The sequence below is a fragment of the Patagioenas fasciata genome, chromosome 7 (assembly GCF_037038585.1).
Source record: "Patagioenas fasciata isolate bPatFas1 chromosome 7, bPatFas1.hap1, whole genome shotgun sequence".
In the NCBI taxonomy this organism is placed as follows: Eukaryota; Metazoa; Chordata; class Aves; order Columbiformes; family Columbidae; genus Patagioenas; species Patagioenas fasciata.
In genome coordinates, this window is record NC_092526.1 from 13827065 (window position 1) to 13843012 (window position 15948).

The 15948-nt window shown below is 35.0% G+C and overlaps 1 protein-coding gene across 4 annotated transcripts in view; it reads right to left on the reverse strand.

The window, feature by feature from the left end:
* The window catches only part of PTPN4 (protein tyrosine phosphatase non-receptor type 4), a 112289-nt gene that overhangs the window by 51439 nt on the left and 44902 nt on the right, over positions 1-15948 (reverse strand). For 2 of the 4 annotated variants that reach the window (XM_071810872.1, XM_071810870.1), the window contains exons 3-10: positions 12225-12332; positions 10440-10478; positions 8310-8352; positions 8134-8212; positions 4203-4247; positions 3904-3956; positions 1578-1698; positions 414-501 (exon numbers count right to left, since the gene is read on the reverse strand). In XM_071810872.1, the coding sequence (XP_071666973.1) occupies positions 414-501; positions 1578-1698; positions 3904-3956; positions 4203-4247; positions 8134-8212; positions 8310-8352; positions 10440-10478; positions 12225-12332 (576 nt within the window). The remainder of the gene's footprint in view (positions 1-413; positions 502-1577; positions 1699-3903; positions 3957-4202; positions 4248-8133; positions 8213-8309; positions 8353-10439; positions 10479-12224; positions 12333-15948) is intronic. The other 2 variants (XM_065840809.2, XM_071810871.1) reach the window with 1 other exon arrangement.

Sequence of the window (15948 nt, forward strand, 5' to 3'; positions counted from 1 at the left end):
ACATTAACAGTTTGTATTATATAATGATAGTGATTTATAACTTGATTCTAATCTGAACCAAATGAAATATTTTTGAAAGTTGACAGACCCTTAAATATCCAAAGCACATTCAACAAGTACATTTTTCTTATTCACCAGTAGCCACCTGAATAGGCATTCAGGCCAACAAGGCTCAACCTGAATTATACATGTATAATTAACCTCATATTTAAGCAAAGAAATACCCTCACTAGAGTGAAATAGGGATTATTGAAACTGGTAAATGGCAGGCACCTAATAAGACAATATTATTTACATTTTTTTTCCTCTTGTAAGCAGCAGGCAGGAAGGCTCACTAAAAATACATTTTTCTTTTTCCATAAATCTCAGAGGAATCCATTTTTACTTTACAGTACTAGTTCATCCAAACTTACCCTTGCATAGTGCAATTCAACTCCATAAAGTTCTAAGGTACGCGCTGTATTGAGATAATTAAACTCTGCTTCTGCAGGAGACAACCCTCTGAAAGAAAGAAGCTAAATCAGAAACTTTCCAGCATAACCCCCACATCAGGCTCCCTCGTGAGCTCAAACAGACAATCTACATTCATTTTACTACTTCTACTCCACTCTGAAATCTGAATTTCCTTTCTCACCATAAACAGACTGTAACCCCAAATTTTTAACAGAAAAACACTTGTGCTTCCGTAATGACAAAGTCTTGACAAGAGTCCACAACACAGCTTGCAAACACACACATTTTATTTCTAATGCACTGTATCATTTAAATGTCTGTGGAGCTCTAGAAACTGGAAATTACTCTTGCTGTCCTGTATTTTGTATTGATAACAGGAATTTCTCTCCAAGGTTCATACTTATAAATTACCATCAACTCACTTTAATTTCTTTACAGTACCTAGCAGAATTTGCTAAGCCATTGACTGAAATGTAGCATAACATTCATAGTTTCTAAAGTCAACAACATGGACCAATTAAGCAAAGGTTTTGGAAATATACCGTACATTCTCTTAACTGTAATGAGAAGTGCTTAAGTTCTAAAATACCAAGGAATCATCACTGAAAAAGCACCACAATGTTAACACACTGAAAAAAAATATTTTCCATTGCTTCATTGCCTTTTCCTCTTTAGTAAAAGGTCACAGACTTGCACACAGGAAAGAGCAGATACTGAAGGAAAGGACTTTGTTACTTCTAAAGTAACTCTTGTTTACTGGTGAGAGCACCATGAAAACAAAGCCTTTATGCACAGAGCATTCTCAAAGACTGACAAAAAACTCTTAAAGAAGTTATAACCTGTTACCCAATCTAATACACACAAATACTGTTTTCAGTGTACCTTTAACATGTATTTTCCACTTATTTTCGTTGTCATTCTGTCAGATATTCTATCTGTGCAGAGTATCAATGGTACTTATTATACAGACAATCTACCAAAAAAATAACAAACATACTCTTGGAAAAAAAAAAGAAAAGCCAAAAAACTTTTAAGACAAAATACTCATTTTTTTATACAATAGCACAGCACCAGCAGTCAGGATTTAACAAAGTCAGTAAATATCTTCTACTGTAAATCCTTACATGTGCTGCTGATGTAATTTTGCTATTTCTTTTTCAAAGTCTTGAGGCTGGCTAGGGATGAAAGAATAGTCTGAGAGGTAGCCTGGCAAGTTTTCTGAATGGTTGTAGTCTCCCAGCTCGGCTAAAATATTAAAAAGAGAGGTTATTGTTTATCACTGATGTACTTGGCACTGTGCAATGCCCCCAAATCCACAAGAGTCTGCTCCCACATAATTTATGAACTACAGCAAACAAAAATAGAGAAGACATTTGAACTCCCCTTTTCCCTTTTGAATAAACAGTCACATTCTCAGTGAATACCATGGAGATCACTTAAAGAGAGCTTTGAGTAGGTACTTATGAAGAAAGTATATAAAGTGGTTTAATACACAAATTAATTCATAAATGCTGTCATAATGGCTGACACTAATATATTTAAAAGTTATTCGATTTTTTTCTCATTTTATTTTACCCTCGTTTGCTTTCATGTAATTATACAATAAATATATTTTAACACTAGAACTCTTATTTCTTCATGAAGCTCTGCAAAACCCACCAACTCACTATGTACCAAGATTCACTCAGAAGCATGAGAAAAATATTTTTTTGTACATTCAGTTGTATGTATGGGAAAAAAGAATGCATACATACACGCACGTTGAGAGACTTTATTTGAAACTACCAAAAAGTGCATTTACATAGTTGCTCACAGTTTCTTAAAACAAGAAATAACATCACATTTACTATCAGAATTAAAAAAAAAACCATACAAACTACAACATTTGCTAAAAAATACAGGCTTTGAGGCTAACTATAATAAAAAAATTAAGCTTTAAATGGCTGCAATCCACGTGACAGATCTACAGTGATAGGTGAGTACCATGATGTGAAACCTGAGAAACTGACGGCAACACAGCAGGATGGGGGTTCCTGGGCAGGTGCCCTGACACCTGGATCAGGCAGGGAGGGACTGAGCAGAGGGACAAGGGCACTGCGGGGAAGGGGAAGGAGAAGGGGCATTGCCAGAAACATATCCTATTTTAAATAATTTAAAAACTGGAAATTGGGACCAGGTTTCATAACAGAGTGCGTGCCTTGCTATAACCCACTACAGAGAATACAAGACCGTCCCAGATCTAAATCTGCTCTTTACCTGTGTTTATAAAGAATCCCAAGAGCTAAACCCAGAGAGAGTTTAGCAATACGCAGGCACAGAAAATCATTAGACAGAGGTTTGCACATTGAGGAACTTAAGGGCAGCAGGATCTCATATATAAATGCAACTATAGTGCATTGTGCATACCCACCACTTCTACAGTATTCAAAAAATAAACATATTATACTCTTAAAAGCTTACACCATTATAAACTTTTCACAGTGCCTGCTTCACAATCAAATATTTCATCTCTTCTAAGGCAAATCCCTACGGCATGACAGCACTTGTGGTTCCTATCTATTTGCAAGTAGCAGGAGTTCAGGAGTTTTGTTTAGGAGAAATTGTTCTATTGATTGATCTGGAAAAAGGTGACCAAAACTAACAAAACTATACATAAAACATTGCATTACTGTACTTTTTTCCACTGAAAAGATTAACCTGGACACTATTTCTCTGATATGTTTGATGAATACATAGTACTAAAAGTAGATATATGTATCTTTAATAGCAGAAAAACACATGAACCTAGATGGACCTATCAGGATTGCTTATAAAACCGAATTTCTGACAATCACAAATTTCAAGAACTAAGTGCTGAACAGTCTTTTAGTTGATTAGTTGTTGTGTTTGGTTTTTTTTCCACTGAACAACTTAATTATGAAGGAAAATGAGGAGAGAGGAAGAGGACTAAATCTCAGCCTTCAAGACTTCTCTACTCACTGGATGGCTTAAAATTGGCAACAACTTTTTGCCCAGATATGAACAGAATTTCTTTTTCGTGTCTATTTGTAGATTCACTTTAAGGTACGTTAAAACTGTTTCAGTGTCTAAAAAATGTTTTATTACCATTCTCAAGAGAAAGAAAAAAAAAAAATAATAACAACAACCTAACTCCACATTTCGGAATACAGAGAAATACAAAAGGATTCTTTGGGGACTTTTAACTGCCTGGGTTTAAAGAAGGCGAGCAGAGTGTTACCAGTATCTTTTCTACATTAGTTCAGCAAAACACGTTGCGGGAAAGGGGGGTGTAGAAAAACCAACCACCCATATTTCCTTAGCCATGATAAAAGTAGCATCATGCCCACAACCACAATATAATGCTAGAAAAACTATATTTTTAGGAACTAATCAAGACTACTTTTTATATATTTCAGTAGTAACATGTACATGAATACTACTCATACTTACATTGAACAGCATAGGAAGCCAGAAGAGCAGCAGTATTGTAAGGACAGGGCAATCTGTTTTGGTTTTAAAACGGTAAATAAATAAAATTACATACTTCATGTGAGACTTGATTATTTTGAAAACCCTAATCTTTCACAGCCTATGAACAAATTGGAGACATAATTAATATAAACACGTCTACTTGCACAAACAGTAATTTATTTTTAAAATATTTTTATTTTTGCAGGTAAAATCCCTCACCATTAACTTTTTCTCAACCAAAGCTGCATTTCATGTTCAACACAACAAAAATGTCTTACCTTCCAGTAAGAATGTCCTGTTTAATTTGCAAAAAATACTGGTACCTTATTTAAAGAAAGAAACAAAACCACTATAAGTAAAACTAAAATTATGTAATCATTTTTCATCAATTTAATGCATTTTGCTTTCAGTTAGTGCAAAACTAAAACTTCTCATTTTGCATGCTATTTCTTAAACTGTTATGGGAAAGAAGTTAAACTATGATTAGTAAAATAATAATACAACTTCATAAATTAAACTAGTTACAGGTTATGATGAAAAACATTATATTTCATTAAAAGGCTGCAAATTAACGTTCTACCTGATTTATTTTCCAATATTTATGTAGAATTTAAAGTTTAAAAAGAGAAAAAAGAAATGCCTTCATGGTGAACGAATGTGAACGATAGAACTAATTAATATGGCAACGAAAATTTGAATTTTGCCTCTGTGTATAGAAGTATCTCAATAAGAATGATTTGTACTCCATGTAGATTGAATTAATTTATTCTTATTTAGTATTCGATGTTACTCTGTTTTCATTTAAATTAAAATAATTACTCTTAGTATTTTGGAGTTACATTCTTAACTAAAAGTTGTGGATTCTATTATGTCAATGTCTTCTGATTGACTTCCCTTGAACTTCTCAAGTTTTCTTTAATTATGATGTGAGAAAAGCTTGTTTTAGAAATTCATCTGATCTTCCCAGGCCCACTCTTTCAAGTCAAGGAGATAGAGCCAAAAGAACAGATAAACACTTTGAAACTATTTCCTACGGAACAGTGGCAGCAGAAACACTGACATAGAAACCCCAAACAACCTGAAAGTGCAAACAGATTTCTCTCTAAATTACTTCCTTTGTTTGTCCTATAAAACCCAAATATTTTGTTAACGTCTCAGAATGAATCTTTTGTTCATCCAATTTAGTTCCTTCATAGTTCACTCAAAGGTTTCAGACAATTTCAAAGAAGTACAAATGTTTATATCAAGAGGCAAATCACACTTACTATAAACCTGCACTCACACAGAGACTGAAGTGGGGTAACAAGACCTCCTGAGATGGCAGGATGTTATTAGCACAAGCTTAAACCTTCCGCAAAACTCCCTTATAATAGAGCATAAAAGCAGCTGTAGAATTTAGGCTCTGATGCCCTTTTATTTAAAAAAAAAAAGTTTAACCGAGTGGAAAACGTAAACATCATTCCTGCTTTCTCATAAATTTATTCTGTTTTGGGACCTCCTATGTTATTATTGCTACAAAACTAATCTGGTTTCCTTCTTGTAGTTCTGATTCAAAAGTAGAGAGTCAGACATTCTCATTCATCATAAACACCCACCAGAATTACTTATCCAAAATCACCTTTTTCAAGTTTGACTGAAACCAAACATTTCCCAATATTAGCTTGCAATAAGAAATTAAAACCAAAATATATCACTTGATTACACAGGACTACTTATTATTGTATAGTCTTCGTGAAGTGGATTAACTACCACTTTGAAGACTTGAATAAATATTTACACAAACATGCACTGAAATGCAGTCATTTACAAGCTAAATATAGTAGAGAGTTAAAACATCCAATGTTTGAAAGAAAACGAGACAAAACACTCGCAAACGGACCAACAAAGATGTAAAGCTTGTGTGCTCAACTCCTACAAAACCATCTAGAAGTTCTTGAACTGACCAAAATGGCAAGAAGCCTGGTTTAAGTTAAAATTGAGGCATTAACCAGGCTTTAAAGACTTCAAAATACTTTTCATTTTCTACCTTACAATGCATACTGAAACAAACAAAAAAGACAGATAAAGCAAAATTTCTTTACCCGTTAAAAAAAACAATAATTGACAAGTTCTATTCATGCTTAGTTTGAGCATCTCTTCATAAAACATCCATAAAAAAAAAATCTAATTTTCCTATTTTTTCTGTTAACATTTCTGGCTTCAAAAACGCAGGACAAAAAGATTCTGTATGTGCAGCTGCATTTTTTTTTTTCGGTGTAATGCTTTTTCAGAAATATTCCATTGTAGTTAAGTGTTTTCACGATTAGGGAACACCAAGCAGAGTTCATTTTCTGTCCGCTGTTTTCAGCTAACAGTGAAGTTAATTGCTTGTTAGCTAATGACCCCAGCTTGAACACAGAAGCCTCACCAACTACTGAGCAGAATGGGAAATCAATGGAAGTTTTAGCAATGGAGATTCAAAAAAGCCTGCACAACAAATTCAGCTAAAACAACGAAGGTGGCATTGCATTACAATATTTTTCATCTTCCTGATATATACATATATATACACATATACATATATAGAAAAGGGTAAGACAGAATCATTGCTAACTGCAGTCAGCGTTAATAAGCAAGTCTTTCTGCCATGAACAGAACTCATGAAGTTTCATTGCCAAGACAAGTTCCTAAAGCTAAACTCTCCAACACAAGGTGAGCTCCTGTTGACCCTCCCTCTCAGATCTGGGGCATTCAGAACCTGCCACCCGAGCACACATTTGCACAGGTGTAGTAAGGCACAAGCTTGCACTGAACTGTTCCCTGATGTCCATTAATATGGCAACTCATTCCTCTGTTTTCATGATATTTATAACAACTGGGCATCTTTAAGAAGTCTCAGCTTGAGACAGAATTGTCAGAAGTTTGCATTTTGTTTCGTTTTTAAGGGGGAAATACTGATGACATGAAAGGAGCCCAGATTTGTGACATGGCATCCAAACTTCGCTTAAAAAAAAAAACAACCCTCACAGATAATAACCCTCTCTTTATAATAATTCCAAATACAAAACAGTTTTCTCAGGGGCAATTAGGCATATTAGCAAGAAAGGCAGAGCTGACCTAGATACAGCAATCATACATTATTTCTCATCTAAAAGGATGCTGTATTTATAGCTTTGTATTTACAGCACAACATTTAAAGTAAACAGCTGTCTCTTTACTGTTTACTTCATGTTGATCAACATTTACTGTTTTTTCCATCTCTTTAGAAATATTACATCTTTTCATTTAATTTACATAACACATTTTTCATTATTCTGATACAGTAAGTTGCCAAATTTTTCCTAGAGTAAATATTTCAATACAACAAAACCTGATTCAGGATCTCTGGAACTCATTTTAGCAAAATTCTGTCTGCATAAATATGTGTAAAATTTTGTCCAAAATATGATGAATCAAAATAAATTATAAACAAATGTGGACTCAAATTTTCACAGTTTTGGTAATTGCATTTCTAAAGCTATCCTTAGTAATTCAGATATTGTTTTTTGAACGGGGCTGACCTGTTTTCAGAATGGCTGACATCCAAAAATTCCAATCTGTCAAATCCTGCCACTTAGGGGGAAGATCAGCACTAATTAAAAATACTGAAAATTTGAGGCACTTCTTCAGGCAATAATTGCAACTCACAAGCCTCCTATCTTGATTCATACTGAGCATTTTCTTCAACAGACTTCAACAAATTGCTATCGAAATAAGCTTACATGCTTCAAGCTAGGACTAAAACCATACAAAGAGATAAATTTTATTAGTGCAAGCAGAAAACTGAGGAAAAAATATCAAGAAATAAAATGCAGAAAGCTTGGTATTTTTTTAATCACAAGAGAGAACACAAGGATAAAATTAAATTGGGTGAATAATGAGATTAAATTTTTCCTCTCTTCTCTATTTTCCTTTTCTGTTTCTACTTGGTAGTATTTTCGTCATGTAGTTACTTCACTTTGTATATAAGTTCGTAAATCTATTCACAGAGGCTTTTTGTTATATTGATTTGGTGCAACTGCATTGTCCATATCTGTAATTATTAGGCAAAAATTAGAAGCTTGCTCGTAAGATACAAAAATGATTTAAAAGAAAATTTCCATGTCGCACCTCAAAAAAAGTAATGATAATTTTCCCTGTAAACATAAGCCTTCTAGAAAATTGTTTCATGGATAAATTAACTAGACCTACCTTGTATATTCTTCCTGGAGCTTGTTTGGGTCACTTACAAAAAACTTAACTCTGAAATTCAAACTGTGAGGAGATCCTCCTACGGTCAAGAAAAGTTATTTCTAATTAATCAGGGTACCCTGGGAAATCAGCATAACACTGATATATGAATTGACCAAATACATACATGTACTCACTTTTTAATTGTTTCCTGATGGGTTTGTTTGCATCCAACCACCTCTGGAAAGAGAAGAATCAAAACACCAACTTTAGAGTAACAAAAAAAGCACCAATTATAGCCTTATACTGCAAGAAACTCTTGCTTTTCTATTCCTTTTTACCAGAATGTCCTACTGCCATACAAAGTCTTGTTACTGATTCTGGACAGTGTGCCACATGATCATCAACAGTTGCTCTTGTTCTTCTTTCCATAAGATTACCTGTTGTCCAGGTATCTGTCTCTTACAGTGCCTGTTTGATTATGACTTGGTTCCTCGATTGTCACATGAGCCTGAGAAAGGTTAGAACTTGATTATGGTGTGTTTCACATTTTTCAGCTACTCTTTAATCTGATTATCTAAGGTGGACTAACTGTGGTGGTGAAGAGCTATAAGCTGGCTAATTTACCCAACTCAGAAGTTAATCTGCTTAAACTAGTTCCAGCAGTTTTGACTCTGCATTTTGCAGGTCTGACACATCCAGGGAGTGATTCCACTGGCTCAGACTCTCTTCATGTTGTCAGCTTGCGTGTCATCTCTGGTAAATCGCTAATTGGCATCTTGGAAATCAGAGGCTCAGCACTCAGCCTCCTGGATGAAGGACCACAGAACAACTTTACCCAACACAACAGTGCCCAATCTTGATTGCCTCTACAGCAGAACGCTGCTGTCGGGAAGTACAGACAAATCTTTATAAAAATCAACGCTGCAAATTTCAGAGAGAAGTATGGTTGTCTGCAAAGCCCTACAAGTTGTTTAATCCAGAAGACTCTGCACATACGAACGTAGTTCAGTTAATTCTTAAGTCTACCTTCGTTATAATTAGTGGTCAATTCCTCAGCCCGCCTTGCGATGCAAGCCCAAAAGCCTCAGGAAACAGTTACATGGTCACAGTTCCTACGAAGTGATAAAGACCTAACCATGTAGGGTATGTAACTACCACACATTTATCACAAGGCTTTTTATAACATTTTTTCATGTGAGGGAGGCAAAAGCAAACACACAGAGGTACCTGAGCTATTTGACACACACTATGGATCTGAAGTTAGCTCCGAGTCATTTCATTCACTGGGAATAATAAACAGTTTTGACCACATCCAATGCTGTATCTCTCTATTAGACGACTTAAGAGGAACTAAAGATACAGTGTGATCCATCTTAGAGAGAGGGCGATTACTTCAAAACAGCCTCAGACAATCAATTATATTTAAGACTAAATGTAAAGGCTTAAGAAAGGACTCTCCAGACAGGGATACAGATTAATTTTATATAAGAATCTTTCAAAACACAGTCAAAGATTCTACAGTATCTTTAAGCAAGGGTATATGATCCAATATATCTGCTAAATGCACAGATCTGACTGATAATCCTTAGATTCTGTTTTTGTGAGAAGTACTGTTTGAGATTACAGTTAATCCAGAAACGATGGAATTGAAATGCCGAGCAGAAATCTTGTATTTACATTTTCTTCTGGCTGTAAAGATCAATTTGGTATGTACCAGTGTAGGTCAAACCACAGAGGAGTAACTGTTTTTTGAACCATATTTAACAGGCGACATCACTGGATCCAAATGCAAAAGGTGATTTTCCTCTCTGGTAAACTGAAGAGAGTTAAACCACTTACTATCATAAAGAAGCTGCAGTTGACAGGATTTAGGCAAAAGTGCCAGAACTCCATGAATCAAGGTGCTGCTAGCAAGATGTGTTAGCCCATTCACATCCCAGTAAGTCTGAGAGGCAGGTAAGTTTGGGGATCCATGAAGTTTGTACCCCAGTTTCTTGGAGAGTCATGTCTGTGCTCTCTCCTCCCCCAGTGCGCAGGACCCCAAGCCAATACACCCCTTCAGCTGTGCACAGCACCAGGGCTTTCCTGCATTGCCTTCTACTGGGACATCAGTACTATAAAAAACAAACAAAAAAACCCAACCAACCAAACAAAGCCTGTGCAGTTTATGAAATCCACATTTACACACAATGATAGAGGTTTCCACATTCAATCAGCAGAATTGGCTTTCCCCCATCATCTTTATCTCCTGCCGTATCGACTATATCTTAAGTAATATTCCGCTGTGTTATTTCACAAGTAAGGAGAATATTTGTCAATCCAACCTCGTTTCTTTGTCCAAATGAAGCAAGTGTAAAAGTAAACTGATAGAAAAAAAAATGAAATTAGTCACACACATAATTTTTTCAAGCTTACATGACTAATATTGGTAACATTTCTATTTAGCTCTGACACATTGTTTTCATGGCAACTAGATATGTGCTGAAAAGCCAAAATATTTAGAAGTCAAAGAATACTAAACCTTTAAATCATGTGCTTATATGAAATAGCTGTGAAGTCATTCTTCTTTCAGACTAACTCTTAACCAGATCCTTCTATTACAGTGTTGTGTTCAGCTGCTTCTAGATAAATAAACTAGAAAAAAAAAAAAAGAGCTCAGAGGCCTAAGCTTTGGAAAGCCAGACAACTGATAATGAGAGACACTACAAATTTCTGAATGTTGAGTAAAATATTGAGTGATATTCAATTAAATACTTCTTAAACAAAGCTGAAAAATAATTCAGCCCTTTCTACAGCATGGCTATGTCTTTTCAGTCTGGAAACAAAGTTTAGAATAAAAAGATTAAATGAGGCCAGCTTGCCAATGTCTTAGCAGAACTATCCACAAGTTACAAAAGCAAGCTTTGTTAAATATCTACAACTGTTCTATACTGCTTACTCATATCAATAACCTTAGCATTATAGTATTTTTCTAAATTCTGGTAATTAAGAATAACTTGCTCTAGAAAAGAAAGAAATGTGGAAGTAGTTCACTATTCAGGTAGAAAAAAAATTATGGCTGTACTGTGACTTCTTTCTTCCTCTTCTAAAGTTAACATTAAAAATAAGTAAAAAGAAAATCCCAACCTTTTAGTAAGGTGAAAAAGTATCTCTTCTTATTAGAATAGTTACTCTTGATGGTAAAACAACAGTAGACCAAATCTGCACTTACCAAAGAAAGTTGCATTATCTTCTGAAATGCACCTTAGTTACTGAATGATTAACACTTTACAGTGTCACTTATCTCTACCGATCACATTCTGCACATTTTGTGAACAAAAATTACTTTTGACACACAAGCTGAGGGATAAATTTAGACACCATCACTCTGACACGCATATAATGGGAATCAGGTAAAGAATTGTATTGTAAGGAATAATACTCAGTTAAATTGCACTTCAAAACAAGTATTGAGCATTTGATATCTACAAAAAAAAGTATTCAAGAAGTACTCTTCAAGTAATCATGATCCCAGCAGTACAGCTGTAGCTATTACAGCCACTGAACATTATAGGTGGATCTACTGGTGAATTGTAAAGTGATTTGCAAAGTTTCAGTCCAATGAAATTTCCTTTCAATTAAAGCACATAAACTATTATAAACACTCCTTTTCAAAGTACCCCCTTCCTTTTTCTATCAAGGTGATGAGCTGACAGCCCTTGTCAGCTAGTGAAGCACTATTAAAAGACCTACCAGGTATCTGGGTTAGAAACAAAATATCATGCAGGACAATCTAGAAACCTCTCATTTTTATCTAAGTCCTAATGAATTAAAAAAAAAAAAAAAAAGTTACTATTTCTGATCCTAACTGACAATGACCATGCAGTCTAGTACATAGATACAATAAAACAAGCAATATTCTTTTAAGATTTTGTTTCATAAGCACAGATCTCAACATTTTACTCCAAACTTGTTAACTACTAACATTTAGTTCTATCGTAACTACAAGGTGATACAAGCCCACTCAAATGACACAGCTGGAGAAGATGGCACAATATTGAAACGGCTTCTATTTACTTCTCTTTACAATGACATAGAGTACAGTGATGAACATAAAACAGTCAACTTACAGGGTTATCAGTAGATTCATCAGCCAACTGTAAACCAAAGTAATCTCTCTCTGTCAAATCGAGATGCTTGAAGACTACATCCAACAGAACTTGTCCCTGATCATGTTTCTGCAGAAAACAAATACATACACTGTTTAATGAACAAATAATAACTGGACACACAGTTCAGGCAGGTGGAGCACATACACACATTTACATGTGCTTCAGCAGCCTGAATTTTAAATATCAAACATTTTAAATATCAAAAATTGTATCCTATTTTTAAACAAGCTTCATCTCTCTTCTTGAAACATATGTAAGAAATTATTATTTTTCCTCCCTGCCATTTTCCAAGAGTAAGAATTTCTCACTTGTCAGTTAGCTACAGGATTATACCTGAAAGCCATTCACTAGCCAAATTTGATATTTAAAAGAAGTACTAAAAAAAAAAAAAAGGCTAGGATGTGACAAGGAAATTTGTAGCCTTGTTTGGGTCACTGACAAAAAAAACCCCAGGTCTGTACAAGTTATTCTAACTTATTTTATCTGAAAATCTATTCGAGAATCTAAATGAACCAGTATATTGAAAATATTTCCTAAGTTAAATAACATAGATAGCTGAAGTAGCCAAATATCTGGGAAGTGCTATTTAAATGTCTTCTCTCAAAGATACTTCACTCCAAATGAACTAATTCAAATGAATAGAATAACAGTAATATTGGTTTTCAGAGACAAGTGAACAAACTTGATTTCTACTACAGGGACATATCCCACACAGAAAATGCTATAAAAGTAAACTGTAGTTGTTGGTACCTAGTAATTTTTTGCCTAACCTGAAAATAGTGCCAACACAGCAACTGAAACGCTGAGTGTACCATTATGACAGGACTTATTAGACCTTTGGTGAAATCTGAAGGGAGTTTCCCAAAGAAGTGTCTGAGCTTCTTGAAGTAGAAAGATGAGGAAAAATTCTGCAAGAACAACTGTCGACCAAAAATTTTAAAAAAAAGGTACCAAGTATTATTGATGCTACAGTGGATTTGATACATCTCACCTTGTTTAGTATAGGCAGTAAGATATTTTTGAAGCTTGAAAACAAAAAACTGCTGTTCTGCTCCCAAAGGGCTTCACTTCTCAGAGATTATACAACAGTTTACTTTCTCAGCTGTTAAGACAGAAGTACGTAACTAAAAGGCCAAAAGGAGGTTTCAGCAATTTCATTAATTTCCACGTACAAGACTAATCTACAAATCACATTCAGACATTTCTTGGCATCTAAGAGTATCCCATCAAAACTCTCTTTTTTATTAAGCTGAAATTACATTTAATTTAAGTAAACTGTCAAAAACATTTATTGGGAGCTAAAAACCCCAAGAAGCTTGAACATTTATTTCATAATAAAAATACCCCAGAAAATAGTTATCAACAAATCACGTTTCAAGTGATCCCAGCAGGGCTATCATAACCATAGCTCTGCATATTTAAGTTGAAATTACATAAGGCATATATTTCAGATCCCATATAAATTTGGCTAAGTTGAAGTGATCTAAGAATTGCTATATTTACTTTGAAAGACTATTAAAAAACAACAAATAGAAAATTTCCTGCTGTTTCGTGAACAGGCAGTAGAAGCACCAGTTAAGAAGTTCACTACTGAAAAATTTACTTTTCAATAGCTAGAAAAAACGCAAAGAAAAAAACAACAGGTGTTAGCATAAGAAATACACTACAGTATAAATGTATAAGGCAATTTTTATGTACAGTCCAAAAATAGTCACTTTCATTTTTAATCAGGAGTTTCTGATACGTTTTGAAATAAAGCAGTAATCGATACAATTTTTTCAGCAAACAAAACTAATTTTAAAATTACATAGCAAGACTGATTGCTTTGTAACTATCAGAAAATTGGAGACCTTTGGAAGCCAGGCTGAGGCTTACATTTACCATAGCTGACACGTTACTTCTTTGAATAACACTCAGGTATCAATTCTATAGCTTTTTTCCAGTTTAAACCTGAGAATTTATACTATTTCTTAAATATATGAACAGACACCCCCATAACGAAAAAGCTTAGAATTTGCTGATCTGTTTGAATTTAGTGATCCAGAATGTCATTCCATGATCACAGGGAAGTTATTTCTCCTGCAAGAGAGCAGCAAATGTGGTAAGAGAAGACTAGTTTCAACATGAAGCATTTGTTTTGATCACAGTGTTTTACTCTCAATCCAAAATAAAGATAAGCATCTAGTAAAACCAGACCTCCAGTTAACCCAGCTCTGATATTTATATAATGATGTTGCAGCTTGCCAGAGCAGGTGAAGGTCACAATCCTGCTCCAAAATATTTATAATACTACCACAACCATTGCATAGCTACTCTAAACTGTAAAAAGTATAACAAGTTCCTACTTTTGCCCTTTTTTTTTTAAATAAAAAAGCAAAACCAACAAATACGGATTAGCTTAAAAAGAAACTTGCTTTATTCCTACAGACAAAGTTAAACATCAATATTTCCTCTTAAAACAGGGAATAATGTAAAAATATATGAAAAATGGGAACTATCTAACATAAAACTGCAGTAGGTAGGTACAAAACATATCAAATTTTTTTCTGAATTGGAATATTAGAATATTATGGGTACTTCTTACAGTCATTGCCTGAGGCAAAATGTTTAACAAATTTTGGCCTTTCAGCACAAACTTGGCATCAGCACTGGACATCAATATATTAACTGCACTTGATGAAATATCTATCATCTAGTGGCTGGCATCCAGTACCCCTAGATAGATACAAATTAATTTCTAATCGCAAAATGATTGTTAGCTGTTTACAGACACCCATGTTTGAAAATTTAGGAAAAGATCTGCACTTCCATAGGTTTAACGCCTGCTTACCACTACAGTCTTCCCAATTTCTATCACTGACATTCTGGTTTTGTTGCTGGCCTACAGAATCGGCCAGAGGTACAGCAAACACCGGTAGATACTGTGCTGCTGTGCCACGCCAAACCGGTCTGGATTTCTGATGAGGGAGGGATGGGATGACAAGCCCAGGGGCTTCCTGCAGGGTCGGGCAGCTCTGCTGCCCACAGGTGTGTGGAGGCCGTGCCGCTCCTCTGCTCGCAGCAACACTGGAAGCCCCGCTGCAGCTCATCGCAGTACATGGGTGGGAACTCCAGCAAGTGCATCCCCAAACAGCCAGTGTGCACGACTGCCTCCTCTCATTCTACAGCTTATGGCAATTTTGCAAGAGTTATCTTGTTTTTAAAAAAGCTTTCCAAGAAGGCTATTATTTTTTTGGTCAAAGAAAAAAGGGAAGCAACTAAGTAATGCTGAAGATTGAATTATTGAAAATTTTTGCTTCTAAAATTACAGAAGGGGTGGTGTGGGGTTTTTTGGGTTTGGGGGGGATTATTTTTTATATTCTTTATTTTACTTTCATTAGAATGTAAATTCATTAAGGCGGAGGATAATTCTGAGATAATAAAGGTTCCAAACTGAAACAGTTGTCCATGACTGCTGGCCCACCAGCCTTGCTCAGAGAACATCTACCTTGACTTAGTGTTTCCTAAGTTTAGTGTCACTTCGATATCTATGTACTGGCTTTCAGGGAACACAATTAAGTCAGCCTGCACAGAAAAAACACAATTTGAGGTATTCAGACAGTTAATTAAAGGCAACTAAATCAATTTGATCTTGAAGAAGCAAGTTTACAGTAACACAAATCATCCTGATCATGTTGTTATC